This window comes from Setaria italica, chromosome I (genome assembly GCF_000263155.2).
Source record: "Setaria italica strain Yugu1 chromosome I, Setaria_italica_v2.0, whole genome shotgun sequence".
Lineage (NCBI taxonomy): Eukaryota > Viridiplantae > Streptophyta > Magnoliopsida > Poales > Poaceae > Setaria > Setaria italica.
The window spans coordinates 3,492,589-3,509,400 of record NC_028450.1 but is presented as its reverse complement, the minus strand read 5'-3'; the positions used below and the strand labels follow the sequence as shown (position 1 = coordinate 3,509,400).

General features: G+C 45.1%; 1 protein-coding gene and 1 long non-coding RNA gene across 10 annotated transcripts; both read right to left on the bottom strand.

Moving 5' to 3' along the window:
- Positions 1–12: 12 nt before the first annotated feature.
- LOC101772048 (probable WRKY transcription factor 70) lies at positions 13–11,755 on the bottom strand. Of its 9 annotated transcripts, none has more exons than XM_022826675.1 (9): positions 11,480–11,750; positions 10,227–10,467; positions 5,768–6,707; positions 5,534–5,641; positions 5,261–5,340; positions 4,446–4,544; positions 2,654–2,843; positions 2,083–2,507; positions 13–398 (listed from the first exon to the last, which is right to left on the bottom strand). In XM_022826675.1, the coding sequence occupies exons 3-7, from the start codon at positions 6,049–6,051 to the stop codon at positions 2,833–2,835; spliced, it is 582 nt and encodes a 193-aa protein (XP_022682410.1). In that variant the 5' UTR covers positions 6,052–6,707; positions 10,227–10,467; positions 11,480–11,750; the 3' UTR covers positions 13–398; positions 2,083–2,507; positions 2,654–2,832. The 9 variants fall into 9 exon arrangements, with proteins under 9 accessions (XP_022682410.1, XP_022682398.1, XP_022682403.1 ...); XM_022826672.1 differs by lacking the exons at positions 13–398; positions 2,654–2,843 and adding an exon at positions 480–1,329 and having other exon boundaries at positions 2,083–2,183; positions 2,263–2,507; XM_022826663.1 differs by lacking the exon at positions 2,654–2,843 and having other exon boundaries at positions 2,083–2,183; positions 2,263–2,507; positions 4,446–5,340; positions 11,480–11,755.
- A 1,046-nt stretch (positions 11,756–12,801) lies between these two features.
- Positions 12,802–13,751, bottom strand: LOC111255829. The gene is made up of 2 exons (XR_002675893.1): positions 13,215–13,751; positions 12,802–13,094 (listed from the first exon to the last, which is right to left on the bottom strand). It is a non-coding gene; the product is annotated as an uncharacterized LOC111255829 (long non-coding RNA).
- Positions 13,752–16,812: the final 3,061 nt, after the last annotated feature.

Here is a 16,812-nt window from a genome sequence, read left to right as displayed (position 1 = left end):
ACGACCAGTGGATAAGAGAACCCCCGAGTTTTTTTGAGAGAAGACCTCCCACAGGTCGAGATAACTTCCAAACATTTGTCCTACTCTTACATAGGAGGATGTAATCCTTGCAGTGATCACTGCAACTACCCAAAGTAGGCTACCACCTAACCTGATCTGAGCCTTAACTTGTGCTTTGGTTTGGTTACGGTGACAGAAGAGGGACCTCAACCTGAAATTTGCTCCATGTGGAATCGAACTCAGGACCTCTAAAGCCATCAGACCAACTCAACTAAAGCCATCAAACCAACTCAACTGAGACCCGTTCGCAAATTGGAAATAAACTAAGGATGTACTGAAATAAAGAAAAGAAGGAAAGGAAAAATCCTGATGCAGTGAAGATGAGTTAAGCTCCAAACCTGTAAAGAGCAACGTTGTCAAACGAGCATCATTGATTTAGGCTCTATTTGGAATAAAGGATTCGAAAAACAGAGGAAGAGTAGGAAACACACGGAATGCAATAAGTCGTAAAACAGAGGATTGGAAAATACATGAAAAACTTCAAAGAGGGTGTTTAGAACATAGGAATTAAAGAACAATGGAACATTCAAATATGGAAATAATAATCATCATTTGAACTAATTAAACACTATTTATTTCTTTTTTAAAACAATAAGCACCATTTACTTCATTTGTAAGCCACGGCCCACAGCCCCAAAACCGGTGGCCCACAGATGTATATGGCCCTCTCTGGTCCACTCGTCTCCATTGCTTGTGCACGTCGTTACCTTCCTCAAGACAGAAAATAACAGGAGCAGATGCGGCGGTTCCGGTGGTGGCGGCCGGCGGCAAGCTGCACGAGGTTTCCATGGCCGCGGCAAGTTGCAGCAGCATCGCGGCTCGCGACTTGCAAGGATCTGTTTTCTTTTTTTCTTCGATTCTCTCTCGTCCTCGTCGTTCTTTAACCAGAGATGATTGTTTCTTTCCCTTTGATTGCCTCGGGTTTACGCGAAACTAGAGCTCAGCGTGGATGTTTTATTTCCTACGTTTTGTGAAGGAGAGCTTTCCTTTCCTGCGGAACTGGGAAGCGTTTGCCATCATGGTGGATGCGTTCACACGGCTGATCCACATTTGCCAGACCGTCTTCGAGAAGGAGCAGTTTGCCATCATGTGGCGGATCTTAGGATAAAATTTATGTGAGGGCCGATAAATTGCGCCTGGTACGCTAATTTAGTCGAGTATAGTTTCCTGTTGCTGTAAATTTCCAGGAATTTGTATCACCACCATCATCAGTGAGCCGGATTTGTTGCAGCAGGTTCTAGAGCTCGACATATTGTGCCAGTTTCACCTCTGTGGACATGCATACATTGGAGGCCACACTACAAGATTAGTTATTTTCTCAACAGTTCTTTCTCATATAAGTGGTCAGCAGTTTTAGTATAAAATGGATTTACTAATAACAAAAATGTGGGCATTAGGGAATTATGTTGTTAGTAATTTGCTAAAATTATAGGGAAAATTAGTAACTATGCTTGGAAAACTGTTGGTCATTATAAAGAAAGAGAGAAATACTAATGGATACTACACTGTAGGGCACTTGTAAAAAACTGTTGGGAAAGATGTAAAGTCTTGTAAGTACCATATAGCTGGCCCAGGTAAATGGAAAATGTAAAACCACATGACAGAAACCTGGTTATGTGTCTATTTGTGCTATTGATCACGTCTCAGCGGTCTGTGTCTGCATGTCACATGAATTTACTCTCTCCAAACAAAGTCATGCACTCAGATGCTTACGTACATACGTATATTTTATGATTATGAAAAGCTATATACACATCTTATATATACATTAGAAAGACTAAGCCGATAGATTATGAGATCATTGATGCTTACGACGGATCCGGCACAGATTGAAGGAATAATGATCATCCAATGTACTAGTGTTAACTTTGTGGGGTAGACTAATGCCAGAATAACTTATTAGTTACTCCCTCCTTCCCAAAATTCTAAATCTTTTTAGATTTTCTAAATATATAGATTTTACTATGTATCCAGCACAACATATATCCATGTGCATAGTAAAAATCATGGATCTCAACTTACAATTTGAAACTTGCGATGGGCAGTGTATGGTTGCATTTTGTTCCAAGGCCAGATGCCTTTTCATCAACGCTTTGACTGTTGGGCTGGGCTATAAATCCTCTCTGGACATGAAGACAATCTTATTTCGAAAAAGAAAAAAGAAGGAGACAATCTTTCGCATATATCATATTGATAGCGTACGTTGTTTATCGAAAGCTGATAGAGGCTGCATTTCTTGGGTGTGCCGTCAGGCATCAAAAGCAAGCAGCTCCCTACTTTGGTCATCATGCTGTCCTTTTGCTTCGTGCATACGCGCATCTCACTCGAGGTCCACAATTTCGAAGCTTCATCAGCTATGAATTTTTATCTTGCCAATGCACAGTTCGCTGTCCATATATCCCACCGACCAACCACCTTTCTTGCTGCAGAGTGAAGGACTCTATCGCCTTGGAAAAAGGAATTAAAAGAGAACCCTCGTCAGGAAACGTCACCAACTCACCATGATAAAATAATGATGGCAACGATGTATTCATGTATATATTCAAAACTACTGCGGATAAATCAAGAAGGAGATCGTTAATTTATACGTCACCTTGATTAATGTGTATGAAGTACCGGAGATTTTTTAGATCGAGAGATTCGAGCGAGTCATCGTTCATGCATGCGCAAGCAACGCCTTCTAGGGCTAGGCTCTAGGAGCAGGAGCGTTGTAAAGAGACGATTGTGCCGACACCACGTGACGAGACTTGACGTAGAGTACTTAAATCTGTTTCACGACATTTCTGCCATTGCCCTAAAGTCAGTCATGGGAAATAATGGCATCTTCTGTGTCACGGCATTGTGTTAACAACAATGAACCGGTGCACTACGCCAAAACCTATTTTGTGCTGATACATTAATTTTTGATTGATGGCAGGTCTAATTGCTACCTGCCAGCACAAAAGGTCCCGGGACCGGTGCGTTAAAATCCGCCAGCACAGATGCATTTTTGCTGTTGAGTGGTGTAAGCGCCAGCCAGGACAAATAACCTTTATTTGTGCTATGCCACCAGCCACCACAAATGCTTTTTCAATTTTCATTGTTCGTAAAGACAAAACATATTTAACTAGTCACAATATTATAATATTTTATATATATTAGAAGACATATGTGTTATTGTGTAGGAGTTTCAAAAATTTTAGAAGTCATTTACTATTTTATAAGATTTAAATGATTGTAAGCATACTTATTGATATTAATTGAGATTTGAACTAAATCTTTCAGATATAAGATAAAAAAATTTCAGAAAAATGATGTTAAGGACAAATGTTCTATTTTACCTCAAATTATGAAAGTAATGAAAGGTTCACAAAATATATTAGGTATATTTATCATTTCTATTTAAACTTTTGTGAAACCAAATTCTAAAAATATACAAATTTGATCCAAAAATCATATAAATTGGTAAAGAATCATTTTATGAGTGCACAACCTTGATATAAAAATTTCAACATGTTTTAAAAAAATTGGACTATACATTGTTAACAAATGGTTACATTATTTATAATGTTTCATAGGACTCAACTCAAACTCTCCAATGTGTGAACTAACCTGCCAAAAAAATCATCCTATATATCTCAATATAATTTGTACATATATTAGACTACATATATACATTCTATAAATATATACATTCTTTTATAGGAGTTTCAATAATTTTGAACACATTCACTTGGTTTAACAAATTTAAAAAGAAAATAAAAATTTTAGAAGGATTTCTGCTGGCGGGTGTGTATGTCACCCGCAAGCACATATTTGTGCCCGCCAGCGCAAATATGGTGCGGGAAATGAAAATTCGAATCAGTGAGCGCGAGCGAGCGTAATGCACTGCCTCTCTTCTTTTTATCTACATGCTCTCAGTCTCTCCTATCCTCATATCTCTTTTTCCTCTCTCTCCCCTTTATCCCTTTCATTCCTCCCATGGCCCCAGCCGGCGGAGGTGGGGTCGGCGCGCCCACACCAGCCACGATGACGGCTGCTTTTTTTTCCTAAAAATATCTTTGCTAGTGGGCGGCATAAGCACCTGCCAGCACAAAAACCATATGTGCTGGCGGGTGGCTTAAGAGGTCCGCTAGCACAGAACCATCTGCGTGGGCACGGCGCCCACCAGCACAAATAGCCATTTCTGCTAGCTCAGGGTTGCTGGCGGGTGCGGTACCTGCCAGCACAAACCTCTTCTAGCTGCCGGCACAAAGTTTTACTGGCGTAGTGGTGGTCTCTCTCTCTTTTTATGTTTTGTCTTGCAAGTTGCAACGTCTCAGTCATTTTTATTTTGTTCTTATTTTATTTATTTATGTGCGAGGGATTCAACGTTCCACTGTTCAGTGCAGAGTTGGGCGTCCTACCTGACCAGTGACCACAACACACATCTTGCTTCCTGAAGAGGATGACGAGGACGGGCGGTGTCGGCCCTGCCCCTGCCCTTATGTTTGTCCAGTGAGGTTCTGTCGAGCGAAAAGAAAATGGAGAGAGCACATATCATCAGGAAAACAACATCAAAAAAAAAACATCATGATACGATATGCAGAAACAAAATTGTGGAGACATTCGGGAGGCCAAAATTATGCAATGAACCATTTTCTTAGCTGATTTCAGCAATGCAAGTAATGATGGACCTTTTTTTTCCATATGCGTGTCTAGAAACCAAATTTTATATCGAGTACTGAATTGTACTTTGGAGAGAAAAACAGGGGGCAACTAAGATTGTATTGCATTCGACCCATTCGAATGCATCCTATAGTTTTAGGGCTGATTTGGCAGCATAGGCACATTAACCCTGGAGGCAAAATCCTCCACAGGTATTTTCCTGGACAATCAAATCCCCCTCCCCCTCCATGGGAGATATCCCTGTATGGGATAATTTCCCCTCTGCTGTTTGGAAGGCAAAATATTAGGAAAAGAAAGGCATGAGAAAATTGATAAATTAACAAACAGAAAGCTTTTGATATGCTGTTTGCAGATTTGTCAAGAGGCTTATCGTTATCTAGGGATGTCTGATGTTCATAGGCATCTGTACAAGTGGTTGATACGCTGGATCGGCTGTCGCTGCTGCTTTGAGTAATTGTTTCAGAGTCATCGGTGCTTGATTCGACGCCATTGTTGTCCTTGCAAGTATGTTGGCCGTGGTAGACGACTGTGTACATCACGGGATGATCAGTACCTGTGCTGTCATCTTTCTGTTGCACCGTCTTTGTTGCTTTGCAGCCTTGTTCCTGCCTGTAGGTGCATCTGTAGTAGCTCCTGGAGAACCAAATTAATCATAGTCCAAGTTAATACAATTGTGCATATTTCTTTTTTATCATTTACACAAACAGATATTCAGAAGTCAGAACACTCAGAACGAAATGGAATTGAGTACATAGAAATGTATGTATACCATAGGTGTTGAATGGAAAACAATAAAAAAACTAAACTCAGGACAAACAAAAGGTACCTTGGATGTTTCGCTTTGTTGATGTGCTTTTGCCCATACTTTCTCCATTGGCGGCCATCATAGCGTGGAACAGGCGTTTCGAGTGACACCGAATCATCAGATTTCCTGCTTAAAATTTGTTTAAGGAAGAATAAATGAAATAGCTAATTACATGCATCATCAAGAAGTATATTCTAAAAAGAATCTATACTTTCACCAGTTCAAGTGAACTTATCAGATCACATAGATGCATACCTTCTCTTGTGCTGATGATGGGGGTTAGCAGTACCACCCTCCTCATTGATGCAGTCATCAGAAGAAATCCTCCTCACCCTCTTCTTGTCATCCACCAGTGCGTCATCAGCTCGAGCATCAGACTGATGGTGAAACTGCAGCTCAGTTATGGCCTTGCTGGAGCAATCCAGAATGTTCTGGAACATCTGGGCAGCAAGCTCGCAGCGTTGGTACGCCTGCAGCGCAGGAAGGACGATGGCCCTCAGCTGCGTCACCAGAGACTGGCCCGTGGCTATCTCCTTCATTGCCGACCGGTGGTCGGAAACAAAAGAGGCGCACCTGAACCTAGATCTTGGAGGAGGTCGTGCGGCTTTCTAGCGGAGGGCGAGATGAGGGATGGGTGAGACAAGGATGGGGACGGGCGCCCGATGCCTGGAGGCCGGGAGCTATTCCGCGTGGAAAATTAGGTTGAGACGGGCCGGACTCCCCCACCTAGCAGACTTCCAAAGGTGCCAGTTAACTAGCCCGTGAAAATTTACCGCGTGGGCGGAGGGCTTCCTCCGCGGGAAGAAGAGGCCGGAAACCCGGCGGGGAAACAGGCTGCATAGGGTCGGCGCCGGCGGGCTGGCAGCTCCAACGAGCAACAGCCAAACAGAGGAGATTCTTCCAAAATGGATATCTCTGAATATTGAACAGGTATTATACCTTGTTCCGATAGCAATACGTGCCAATACCACAAGCTACAGTTGCACATACAACTCAAATAAAAAGGAAAAAAAGCGCAAGCAGTGAAACTAATTGACACTGATATTACAGAGACTGTGGAAGTGCAGTGCCTATCTCTGCGTACGCTGTGCATGATGAAAACCTCTCCACTCATTATTACTTTTTTTTTTTGCGGATGCTAGGGTGTCCATGTCGTAGCGCATGGTCTCTCCGTCTCATGCAAGCGGCCATCATCCTGTACAGGTAAACTAGGAGTTAGAACATAGCAGTGCTGATCAGAAGCATGCGATTTAGATAGAAGGGACACAGGTAGCAAATGGCCATATGCAAGTGGAGACACATGCAGTAATGCAATTTATGATCATATGTGCATACAATGGATGCACAGTGAGGCCGCATTTGGAACGCGGGAACCATGATAATTATTTCACAGTTCCAGCAGAAGTGGAAATCTCGTGAAGTTACAGAGCTCCAAACAGGGCCTGAACCGAATTGTATTCCGAACACCTTGCTGCCCATCACAATATCAATTGTTCATGTCATTTGTCAGTTGTCACCTTAATGTCAATTGAAATCTGGGTCCGCCTCATCCTGAGCCTAACCATGGCAGATCTCATGCATATGGCGAGTGAACTATCTAAGGAAGATTCCAGCATCTGCCCAGTACAGGCAATTGTCCTTGGGAAATTTCATTTTTGCATGGCACATTTTCATTTCTCTCTGTTTGCAAAGTTTTCGTCAGAATGCCATTGGATGCATTCCAGAGTAAATCTAAGATGGCTCCCGGTTCCTTTTAAAATACCTGGCTAAAAGCCTTCAAGTCCAGCTTAGCTTTAACAGAAGCACTGCACCGGTATGGTATGGGAGCTACCGAGAGGACCATCAGCACTTTACATTATCACATATGAGTTGAAGGCCTTGTATCTCTTTATTCTGTATAAAAACTTTGGCATCATTCTTTGTAAGATCTTGGTGGCCATATTTTCATATGCTTCCCGCCACATTTACTGTATGGCCGGTTGTCCTTTTTGTCAAAGATTGGAGCCTCTTGTCTATTTTGTATTTTATTACCTTTGCTAAGGAGTGGAGCGCTGCTTGGAAATGTCCGATAGCAAGCATATCAAAGAATGCCATAGGCCACTGGCTTGGCTCAGAGGAACACTGGAGCTCCTTAGTAAGTCCATGAAGCCCATCAATTGCAGATTTGCAAGTCTTAGGCCAATAGTTCAAGTGTATATTTGTCCAACTTCCTTATTGCAGAGGGTGTTCGGAATATCATGAAGTCATGCACGCAGCAATTACACCATATTCTTGGATTAAAATGACGCTGGTGATTAGTAAGTCCTCCCATCCATGTCCACTGGGCTTTGCATATGCCTATCCTGTAAACTGTAGTGTTGTGGTAATTACCACCTAAATTTGGTATTCACCTCAGTTGACAGAGACTGCATAGTCAGGCTCAAATCTCAGTTACCATCAGACCCTATGCCTATGGTGGATCAAAATTCATCTGCAGGAGACAGTAAGAACTCGAAATATTTCTAGTTTCAAACAAAGGTGCATGGTAGATTCCTTTTCACCAGAACTGAAGCAAAAGATAAATAAGAGTTATACCTTGTTATGCTTTGGTTCCCTCCCGGTGCAGGAAGAAGGCGTAGAAGCCACCAAGCACTGTCGTGCCTGCCATGCTCCACACCAGCACCTGCACCGGGAATGGCATGATTGCCGCCACCTTATATGAGAAGGCAGCGGTGAGCATCGTGGTGAGGAGCCACACTGCCATCTTGAGGTGTTCACGGCGGGGTGACTCCGGGGGTGTACTCTCATACCAACGCAGGCAGTAGAAGAGTGAGACAAGGTCGACATAGGAGAAGGCCACGAAGAAGATGGCTCCCAAGTCTCCCTTGGACCGGTACACCGCCATGCCCGAGTTGAAACTCAGGAACAAGAAGCCAACAATCGTAACCCATTGGATATCATGGCCTCTGTGGTCCTTTGGCGCTGGTCGGTTTGCATGATACTTTTGCTGGGCTTCATCCGCATACTTCAGCTGCTCTGATCCCATACCAACTTTTTATGTGGATTCCTAGAGTGATAACTAGGTATTGATGCTGTGTTGTGCTAGCTAGCTAGCTAGATGCTTCGTTTCGATAGCTGATGGTAAGGGGTTCTTCAATATTGAGCAAAATCTGAAACACACATTGGTTTGGTGAGTATGATGCGTGATGCTCTGAAATGCAAAATCTTTTGAGAATTGTTATTCAGCTTAGTAACATGGGTGGATAATGGATAGAAAGTTCGAAACTCATGTTCATTCTCTGAAAAATAAAACACAGTCAATCTTCGGTGAAGAGTTCGTCTCGCTAGTATGACTGTAAGTTTTCTGTAGACTCTGCACCAGTTGCTTTAGATAAGATCTGCTTAACTCTGCCATGCAAGCAGAGGATTTGGCACAAGTCTTAAGTTGTAAGCCTTAAATACCTATCCAGAAATGAAGCCAGGTAAAATTGGTAACTGTGCTGTGCTGGTTAAAGGGTGAACAGCAATCTGTGAGCGTTTGTCTGCGCAGAGGCGCAAACCAGATGTGCCAGCAGCATGTTGACTCTGCTATGACCAAATTGGCAAGAGACAACACCGATGCGGATCAGGTGTGCACCTCCAGACATGCATCCAGGTTGCCGTTAGCCACTCTAATCAACAAGACATGCTTGATAGCATCATGCCTCTAAGTTGAACTAGAACACCGTATCTGAACCTTGGTTTCGGTCCAATTCTTTCCGGATTCTTTCACTACTAAGAGCTTGTTTGATAGAAAGGGATTGGACTGGAACCAATGGGATTGAGTCTAAAATGAAACTAATTTCTCCTCCAAATCCTCCTGTTCCACTTCAATTACCTACTACTCCCTCCGTCCCAAATTACTTTTTTCTAGATATATATTATGTATATCCAAATTACTTTTTCTAGATATATATTATGTCAAAATGTCCAAATATACAGTAAAATGTCCAGATATACAGTAAAAGTTTATGTATTTAGAAAAGTCAAAATAAATAGTAATTTGGGATGGAGGTAGAGGTGAAACCCGTAGAGGAACGATTCCCGCAGGTGGCCAGATGTGTTCTAGGACCGAATTTATATATACTTTTGAGTCTAATAATAAAGTCACACCGTGACTTTCGTCATCTGTACCGTCAGTTAGATCCAGAACGGTTGCTAAATCCCTCTTCCTCCCTTCATCCGTGACCCCTGCTCTTGGAGATCTCCGCCCCAGCACCAATGTCGCCGCCCCCACGCACCTCCCTACCTAACTTCCATAGTGATAAGGCTATGAGGGCAGAGGAACTGCCACGGACTGCGGCAAGCAAGGAGAACATCCATCTGCTGCCGGTGCAGAGGTAGCCTTAGGGGCAACTCGAGTGAAGAGAAGCAGCTGGGCGTCCTGAGCTAGCTGGTGCGTCTAAGGTGCGCTGTGAAAGGGCGAGGTGGTTGTTCCATCAAAAAAAAAAAACGAGGTGGTTGAGGATGTGAGCAGGGAATGGATGTGGAAAGATGAGATCGCCACGGTGCGCGTCGTTGAGCCGCAGCTACTTGCTCCCCCACAGATCAATGGCATCACCATAGAGAGTATTTGAGTGGCAAGGAAAAGAGGGAAACAAAAGTATAGGTATGATTAAAATTTAATGCAATCCACCAGAGAAAAGATCCGCCAGCAGATACCCGAGGCCCAAAGGAAGAGAGATCAGGTCCTCACCTCGGCGTCCGGAGCTTTATGGGAAGGGGGAGCCGGGTTGTCCTCCGGCTGTTAGAAGAGAAGTCAAACACGGCTTCTGGGAAGAAGGTCGGCTTCGGAAGGGAGCGAGGAGAAAGGAGGTGGGGAGATGCCATACCAAGCGCCCAGAGCCTATATAGGCATGCCACTGCCCGGTCAAGTCAGCGAAGGGTCGAAGAAAATGACACGCCAACCACTTCAACCCCAACTTCCAACTTTGATACTATGCAAAAAGAAGATTTCTCATCACATCAAACTTACGATACATGCATAGAGTACTAAATGTAGACGAAATTAAAAACTAATTGCACAGTTTTGTTGTACTTTGCGAGACGAATCTTTTAAGCCTAATTAGTCAATATTTGGACAATAATTCACAAATACAAACGAAACGCTACAGTGTGCTACAGTGCTGTAATAGTAATTTGGCACCTTCAAACTTTGCCAACTAAACAAGACCTTGTTGCATGCATTATTCTGACACGTCGAATGGTAGGCGCGTACAAAAGTTGAATGGTAGGCGCGTCGAATCGAACCCTACACAGCCCGGGCATCTTATTTCCTCCTCACCCGAATTTTCCTTGTACCAAATCTTCACCCTCCTTAATTCTAGCAGGATCCGCCCCATCTTCTCCGTCATCGATGAGATCTGTTTCCATTGGGAGCTTCGGTGCTATATATAGAGGAAGCTGGGAAGGAAGATCGGTCCAACTGTGGAGGCAGTTGGTGGGCAGATCGACGAGACGGTGAAGGTGTCACAGGCTCGATGGTGGAGGGGAAACTCACACCAACGAGTTAGCGCCGGGGAGGGGAGCGAAGGCGGCTTGCCGGCTTTGGTATGATGCTGGGAGTCGCTCAAGACCACGGCAGCATGCAGAGCGGGATAGGGGTTTCGACCCCCTTTTCCTGACGTCCATGGTGCGTGGTTGAATGAGAAAGAATGGTGCCGCTAGAGGAAGAAAAAGGTGGACTACCGGAGAAACTGGTGATGCAAATTCAAAGGTTCATAAGTCAAATCGAGCTCCATCGATCAGCTCGGACTCTAACCCGCCGCGAATCCTAATAATGGCTTAAAGAACAACGCCGCTATGTACCGAGAGGTACTCTTGGAGGAAAAATTATGGAAGTAGTCGGCCACAACGTCTGCACAACTTCGGCAGCCAACATCCTAGCTAGCAGCAGCCAGAGAGTTGACGATCATGAATCAATTCGCAGAGCTAGCTCAAATCACTGACCTTTCTTTCTTTTAACTTGTTAGCTCCTAGATGATTTCACCCACGTTACAAGATAACCACGCACATGATGCAACTTCCCCTTTTCTTTTTCGCCGTGCTCTCTCGCTCCCTCCCTCCCTCTCTCGCTCTCGCGCGCGCGCGCACCTGCACACAGAGAGACGACGAGTGGTAGCGGACGACAAGTATAGAAGGGATCGACATGACGTCAGGAAGGTGCGATGGCGAGTGGTGTCATAGCCGGGAGGTAAGATAACAAGCGTCGACGCGGCTAGGGAGGTGCCAGGAGGAAGGGTTTAGGTTGGCGGTGGTGCTCAGGGAGTAAGTCTAGATTTTTCTTTTAAAACAAGCTTATTTTTCTGATTTTTTCCCCCATAGCGGTCTAGCCCGGCCAGACAAGAAACAATTGACGCGACAAAGAACGTATGGCTGCATACTATTCTACTATTGAGACAGCTGGCGGACAATGTCAGAATACGGGATGTTTGATAGGAGGTGCTAAATTTTAGAATGTCATATCAGATGTTCGGATACTAATTAGAAGGACTAAACATAAGCTAATTATAAAACTAATTGCAGAACCCCTATAATAATTCGCGAGACGAATCTATTGAGCCTAATTAATCCATGATTAACACATGTTTACGTAACAGCACATTGTCAAATCATGGAATAATTAGATTTAATAGATTTGTCTCGCGAATTAGATTCCATCTGTGCAATTAGTTTTGTAAATAGTCTATGTTTAATACTTCTAATTAGTATTCGATGTGATGGTAGTAGGTGTTTCCCAACACCCTACGGTGACAGGTCGGCAGCTCAGCTGTATCCAGAAACCCTCTGCCTCGACCCCCTGTATTGTTTGAGCGGCGCCTTGGATGCCCCGACAGTCACGATTGCGCGTCGGCATGCTCTCGCCCACTGACGCGCCGAAAGGTCACATCGGCTTTAACTCGCCAGCGCATTTTCCGTCGGGGCCGAGAGAAGACAAAAGGCGGTGACTTGACTTGGCGTTCCGAGGCAATTACCTGCCAGCTTCGTTCACGTCGTGTCGATTTCTAACTTTTCTAAATAGATCCTATATTTTAATATATATTTAAATATAATGTATACCTATCATGAAAAATTAAGGCATTGTTCAGTTTCCAACTTGGGAGTGGCAAAATTAGCATTTTGCCATAAATGCGCAATTGTAGCATTCCGTTTGTATTTGTGAATTATTGTCCAAACATTGACTAATTAGGCTTAAAAGATTCGTCTCGCAAAGTACAACAAAACCGTGCAATTAGTTTTTGATTTCATCTACATTTAGTATTTCATGCATGTACCGCAAGTTTGATGTGATGATGAATCTTCTTTTTGCATAGTGACAAAGTTGGGAATTTGGGGGTAACTAAACATGGTCTAAAAAGATCTACAATTTTAAGTGAAGAGAATACGAAACATTGAACTCTGCCACTGGAAATGTCAGACTGTCTCCTTGTTGCACCTCAATGCCTACTCCATTATTAAAAATGTCATTTTTGCTCTCAGGTTCTCTTCATCTCATCCTCTGCTCAAGCTCTGTGCTATCCTTGAGATCAGCCTCCATCTTCTTGTCAATGTTCGAACCAGCAGTCTGCAGAGATCCAAAAATCAGGATAGCTCAACATGATTTTAATCCTATGTGTCCAGGTGGCTGGATATTCCATTAAGAACACGTCAGGAAATAAACAAGCACGAAGTACCTGTTACTTACCTCGCGTAGCTCTGCGATGGCCACGATGGCCCGGCCATGGTTCCTCTGCCTTGTCTTGTGTTTTGCGTCTGCTGCGCTCCTTGCTGTGCGCGGATGAGGACCGGCACGCTCCCCGCGGAGGGTACCGTGTCCAGGCTGTCACGGGGGATGAAGGAAGGGCGCAGCTCCGAGCCAAGTTCGCAGCCATCGCCGCCGCCGGCGGAGGCACCTGACAGCGTACGGCGAGGACGTGCAGAAGCTCGACGTGGATCAGTGTATGCTGACACGAACGCCTGGAGGATGATGGCGTTATCCGCAGGTCGGGCCGTCGGGCGGTAGTGGCACACGCGGCGTCGACGACGGAACTAGCCATCGCCGGCAAGCGTCGCCTCTGCTCCGCTCCAAGTCTCCAACTTGCATTGTCGCAGAGAAACAGAACCACGATTCCTCACGGACAACGTTGACTGATTGGGGCGAAGGGCAAAATCGCCAAATAGGAAGAAAAGTTAACCTCGGATGGGGTTCCAACGTATAGTAACGGAGGCGACGGCAACGGAACCTACGCCACAAAACCTTACGCTACGAATGATCTAAGGCAGCCTGACTTTTTGAGTGGTAAATTAGAATCAAACAACCGCGTGGGGTGGCAGGGGTAGAGGGTGACGGTGCAAACAAAGAACCAATCAACACAACCTAGTCAAACAGATTAGGAGCCAATTGGGAGCCGATAACAGTGCCGCTTCTATAATCCTTCATGGAAATTATACGAGCAAAAGGTAGAGAAACACTCTCTGAATTTGTTAGCACACAACTGAACAAAAGGGTTTTATTCGATTACCAAAGTTTTTTCAAAGTTTAGATACAAATGTTATTTATACTAGAAACAAGCCTACTACATGGGTAGGAATGACTTTGGAGGTTCTTGAGTTATGCTAGCCCAAAGATCACCACGAATTGAAAATCCAAGAAGCCTAACTTGAATATCAAGGTTATGGGCATCCTACACTACGGTCTTGTTTGGCATAACTCCAACTCTAAACTCCAGGGTGGAGTTGAGTGGAGCCAGCCAAATAAACAAACTCCATTTTTTGGAGCAGCCCAACTCCATGGAGTCGGTGGAGCTCTAGTTCATTTTCTCGGAGCACCTCTTTTGCAACTCTAGAACCCTTAGATAAGAACCTAGACGTGGAGTTGGGAGGTAATTAACCACCACTGCCACTTGTTACACACAAAAATGGTTCGTTTTTGTTTTCTTTCTCGTCCACCGACGCCCTATCCATCGCCTCCCAACCTCGTCTCCTTCCCACCGGCGCCGAGTGGCCGCTCGCGTCCCGACCCCACCCCCTCCCACTGCCATCACCCCTCCCCGGGCGGCCTTGTCCCGCGCCACCATCCTATGCTGCCATCCCGGTCAGCCTCGTCTGGGCCTGCCTCATCCCACGTCGTCATCCTACATGCTGTTGCTGGTGGCCTCGTCCCGCGCCATCGTCACCACCTCCCCTCCGCCATTGCCCGAGAGTGGCCTCCGACCTCCTCCCTACCCCCGCCGCTGCGGGTGGCCTCCGACCTCCTCCTCTCCGGTGGCGCTGCCACGAGGTGGCCTCCGACCTCATCGTCGTCCCCCACCCTGCCGGCCGGAGTAGCGTCCACGCTGTCGTCTCCCACCCTCACCAGCTCCAATCCGCCACTAGGAGATGTGGGCGGCGCGGCCGGCCTAGCGGAGTCGCCTGAAGCCGCCGCCACCCACTCCTCCCCAGGCCTCCACCTTGTTTGATTCAATCCGTCGCTGCCCCTGGAAGTCCGCCGCCCCATCGCCATCCCCCTCCCTGCCGGCGTCATCCACATCCTTGCCGCCATCCACAGACCTCCGCTGGCCCCCAGGGCGCGCCGCCCCTCATCCCGCGATGGCTAAGCATGAGATCCAGCCATGGCCGCTCCATCCTGCAGGATGGAGGGGATTTTTTTTTTCCAATGGGACAGCATTGAGAGACTTACACATTGGATCCGCATGGAAGGGCAAAAAAAGCAATCCACCCTAAAACTCTCTTTTCTAGAGCTAGGGGCACTCTGATAGCCAAAACCCCATATCTAGGTAGCTCCAACTCCACCTAGAGCTTGCTCTCTGGATTTGGAGTTGGAGCAAAAAATTGTGGAGTTAGAGCTATGCCAAACATGATCGAAATTGATGATCATAACTTTTTATTGGAAAGTTCAAATGACATGCAGATTATTACATTGAAAAGTAGACTTGATTATATTTCCATCAGGTGCACATGGGCCTACAGAGCTTTCAGGAACAAGGCGTTATGGTTGCTTCGTATGGTAGCCCGAACTGTTAGCCGAGGGGTCCGAACTTGCAATGTTGTCCTTGGCAGCTTCTTGGTCCGATCCTTGTGATTCGATCGTTGTGTTTCATTTGCATGTAGAGCAACAGCTTCCTCTTCAATCATAAAACTTATAAAAGGAAATGTACATCAATTATTAGGTAGTAGAAAATTCTCATATGAATTGAAGTTAGATTCAGTTTTAAAAAATTAGTTAACCTCTTGCTGACACTTGTTGGCATCTCTTTGCTGTACTCGGATTACATGATCGGCTTGCTAGTTTACATGCCCATCACTTTGTGACGCGCGGTAGCCGTGGCATGTCTTAGGTATGCAAGTTACCTCCTTAGCTTACATAATAATTTGGTAATAATGTAGCTCGGATCAACTCCTTTGGTAAGGCCATCATCTTGGTCATTGTTTGTAACAGAAGTGAGACATTGTTGTTGGTGCTGTATCTATCTCTTTCAATATAGCAATGTGTCTCGATATGTAATCATACGAGCAAGTAGTAGCTTTGCTGATGAAAAGGAACTAGATTTGGAGGTAAGCATATATATATACAAATTTCACCGTGTATGGATATTTGGAAGAAAGAATAAATGCCGTAACAAATGGTCTGCTTCCAGAAAACGTTAATCACGTTGTAAAATTCAACGCGTCTAAGCTCTTATGTGCGCGTCGGAGAAGCAGTTGAATGAACCATCCACAATCGTTTTAATGTGAACATTATCGTGCCGAGATGGGGGCACCGTCGTCGGCAGCATCAATATCCGTGCTTCCAGTATCCATCTGCCGACATGATCTTATAGCTAAGTTCAGCGCCGCCTGCTCGTCGTGATACTGATACGGCGGGGGTCATTTCACTTTGTACTTCATGAGTCATGACCGCACTACTCATCCGTGATCGATCAGTTGCGTACTCTTACAGCGAAACTTTTCTGGCATCACGCTTCACGAGTCATAGAGTCCGGTTACATGTCTTTCGCCTGAAGCAGCTTTCTCAGTAGATGCAATCTCATTTCATCCACGCTAGCTTTGCCTCCACTCCTTTCCAAGGTTCTCCTCTCAATTATTCTAGTGCATCACACGCATGCGCGCCAACGGGAATTTCGCTGGAAAACATTGTGCGCGCCGAAGCGTCCAAGTACACGTTTGTAAGTAATCGGGTAATCGGTGCTCGTAGACTAGGAGGGGGAGGGGTGAATTAGACAATCTTAAAAGCCTTAACCTATAGTTTTCGCTATTTGCTTCAAAATATAAACTAGATCATACCATCTAGATACGCAACTACG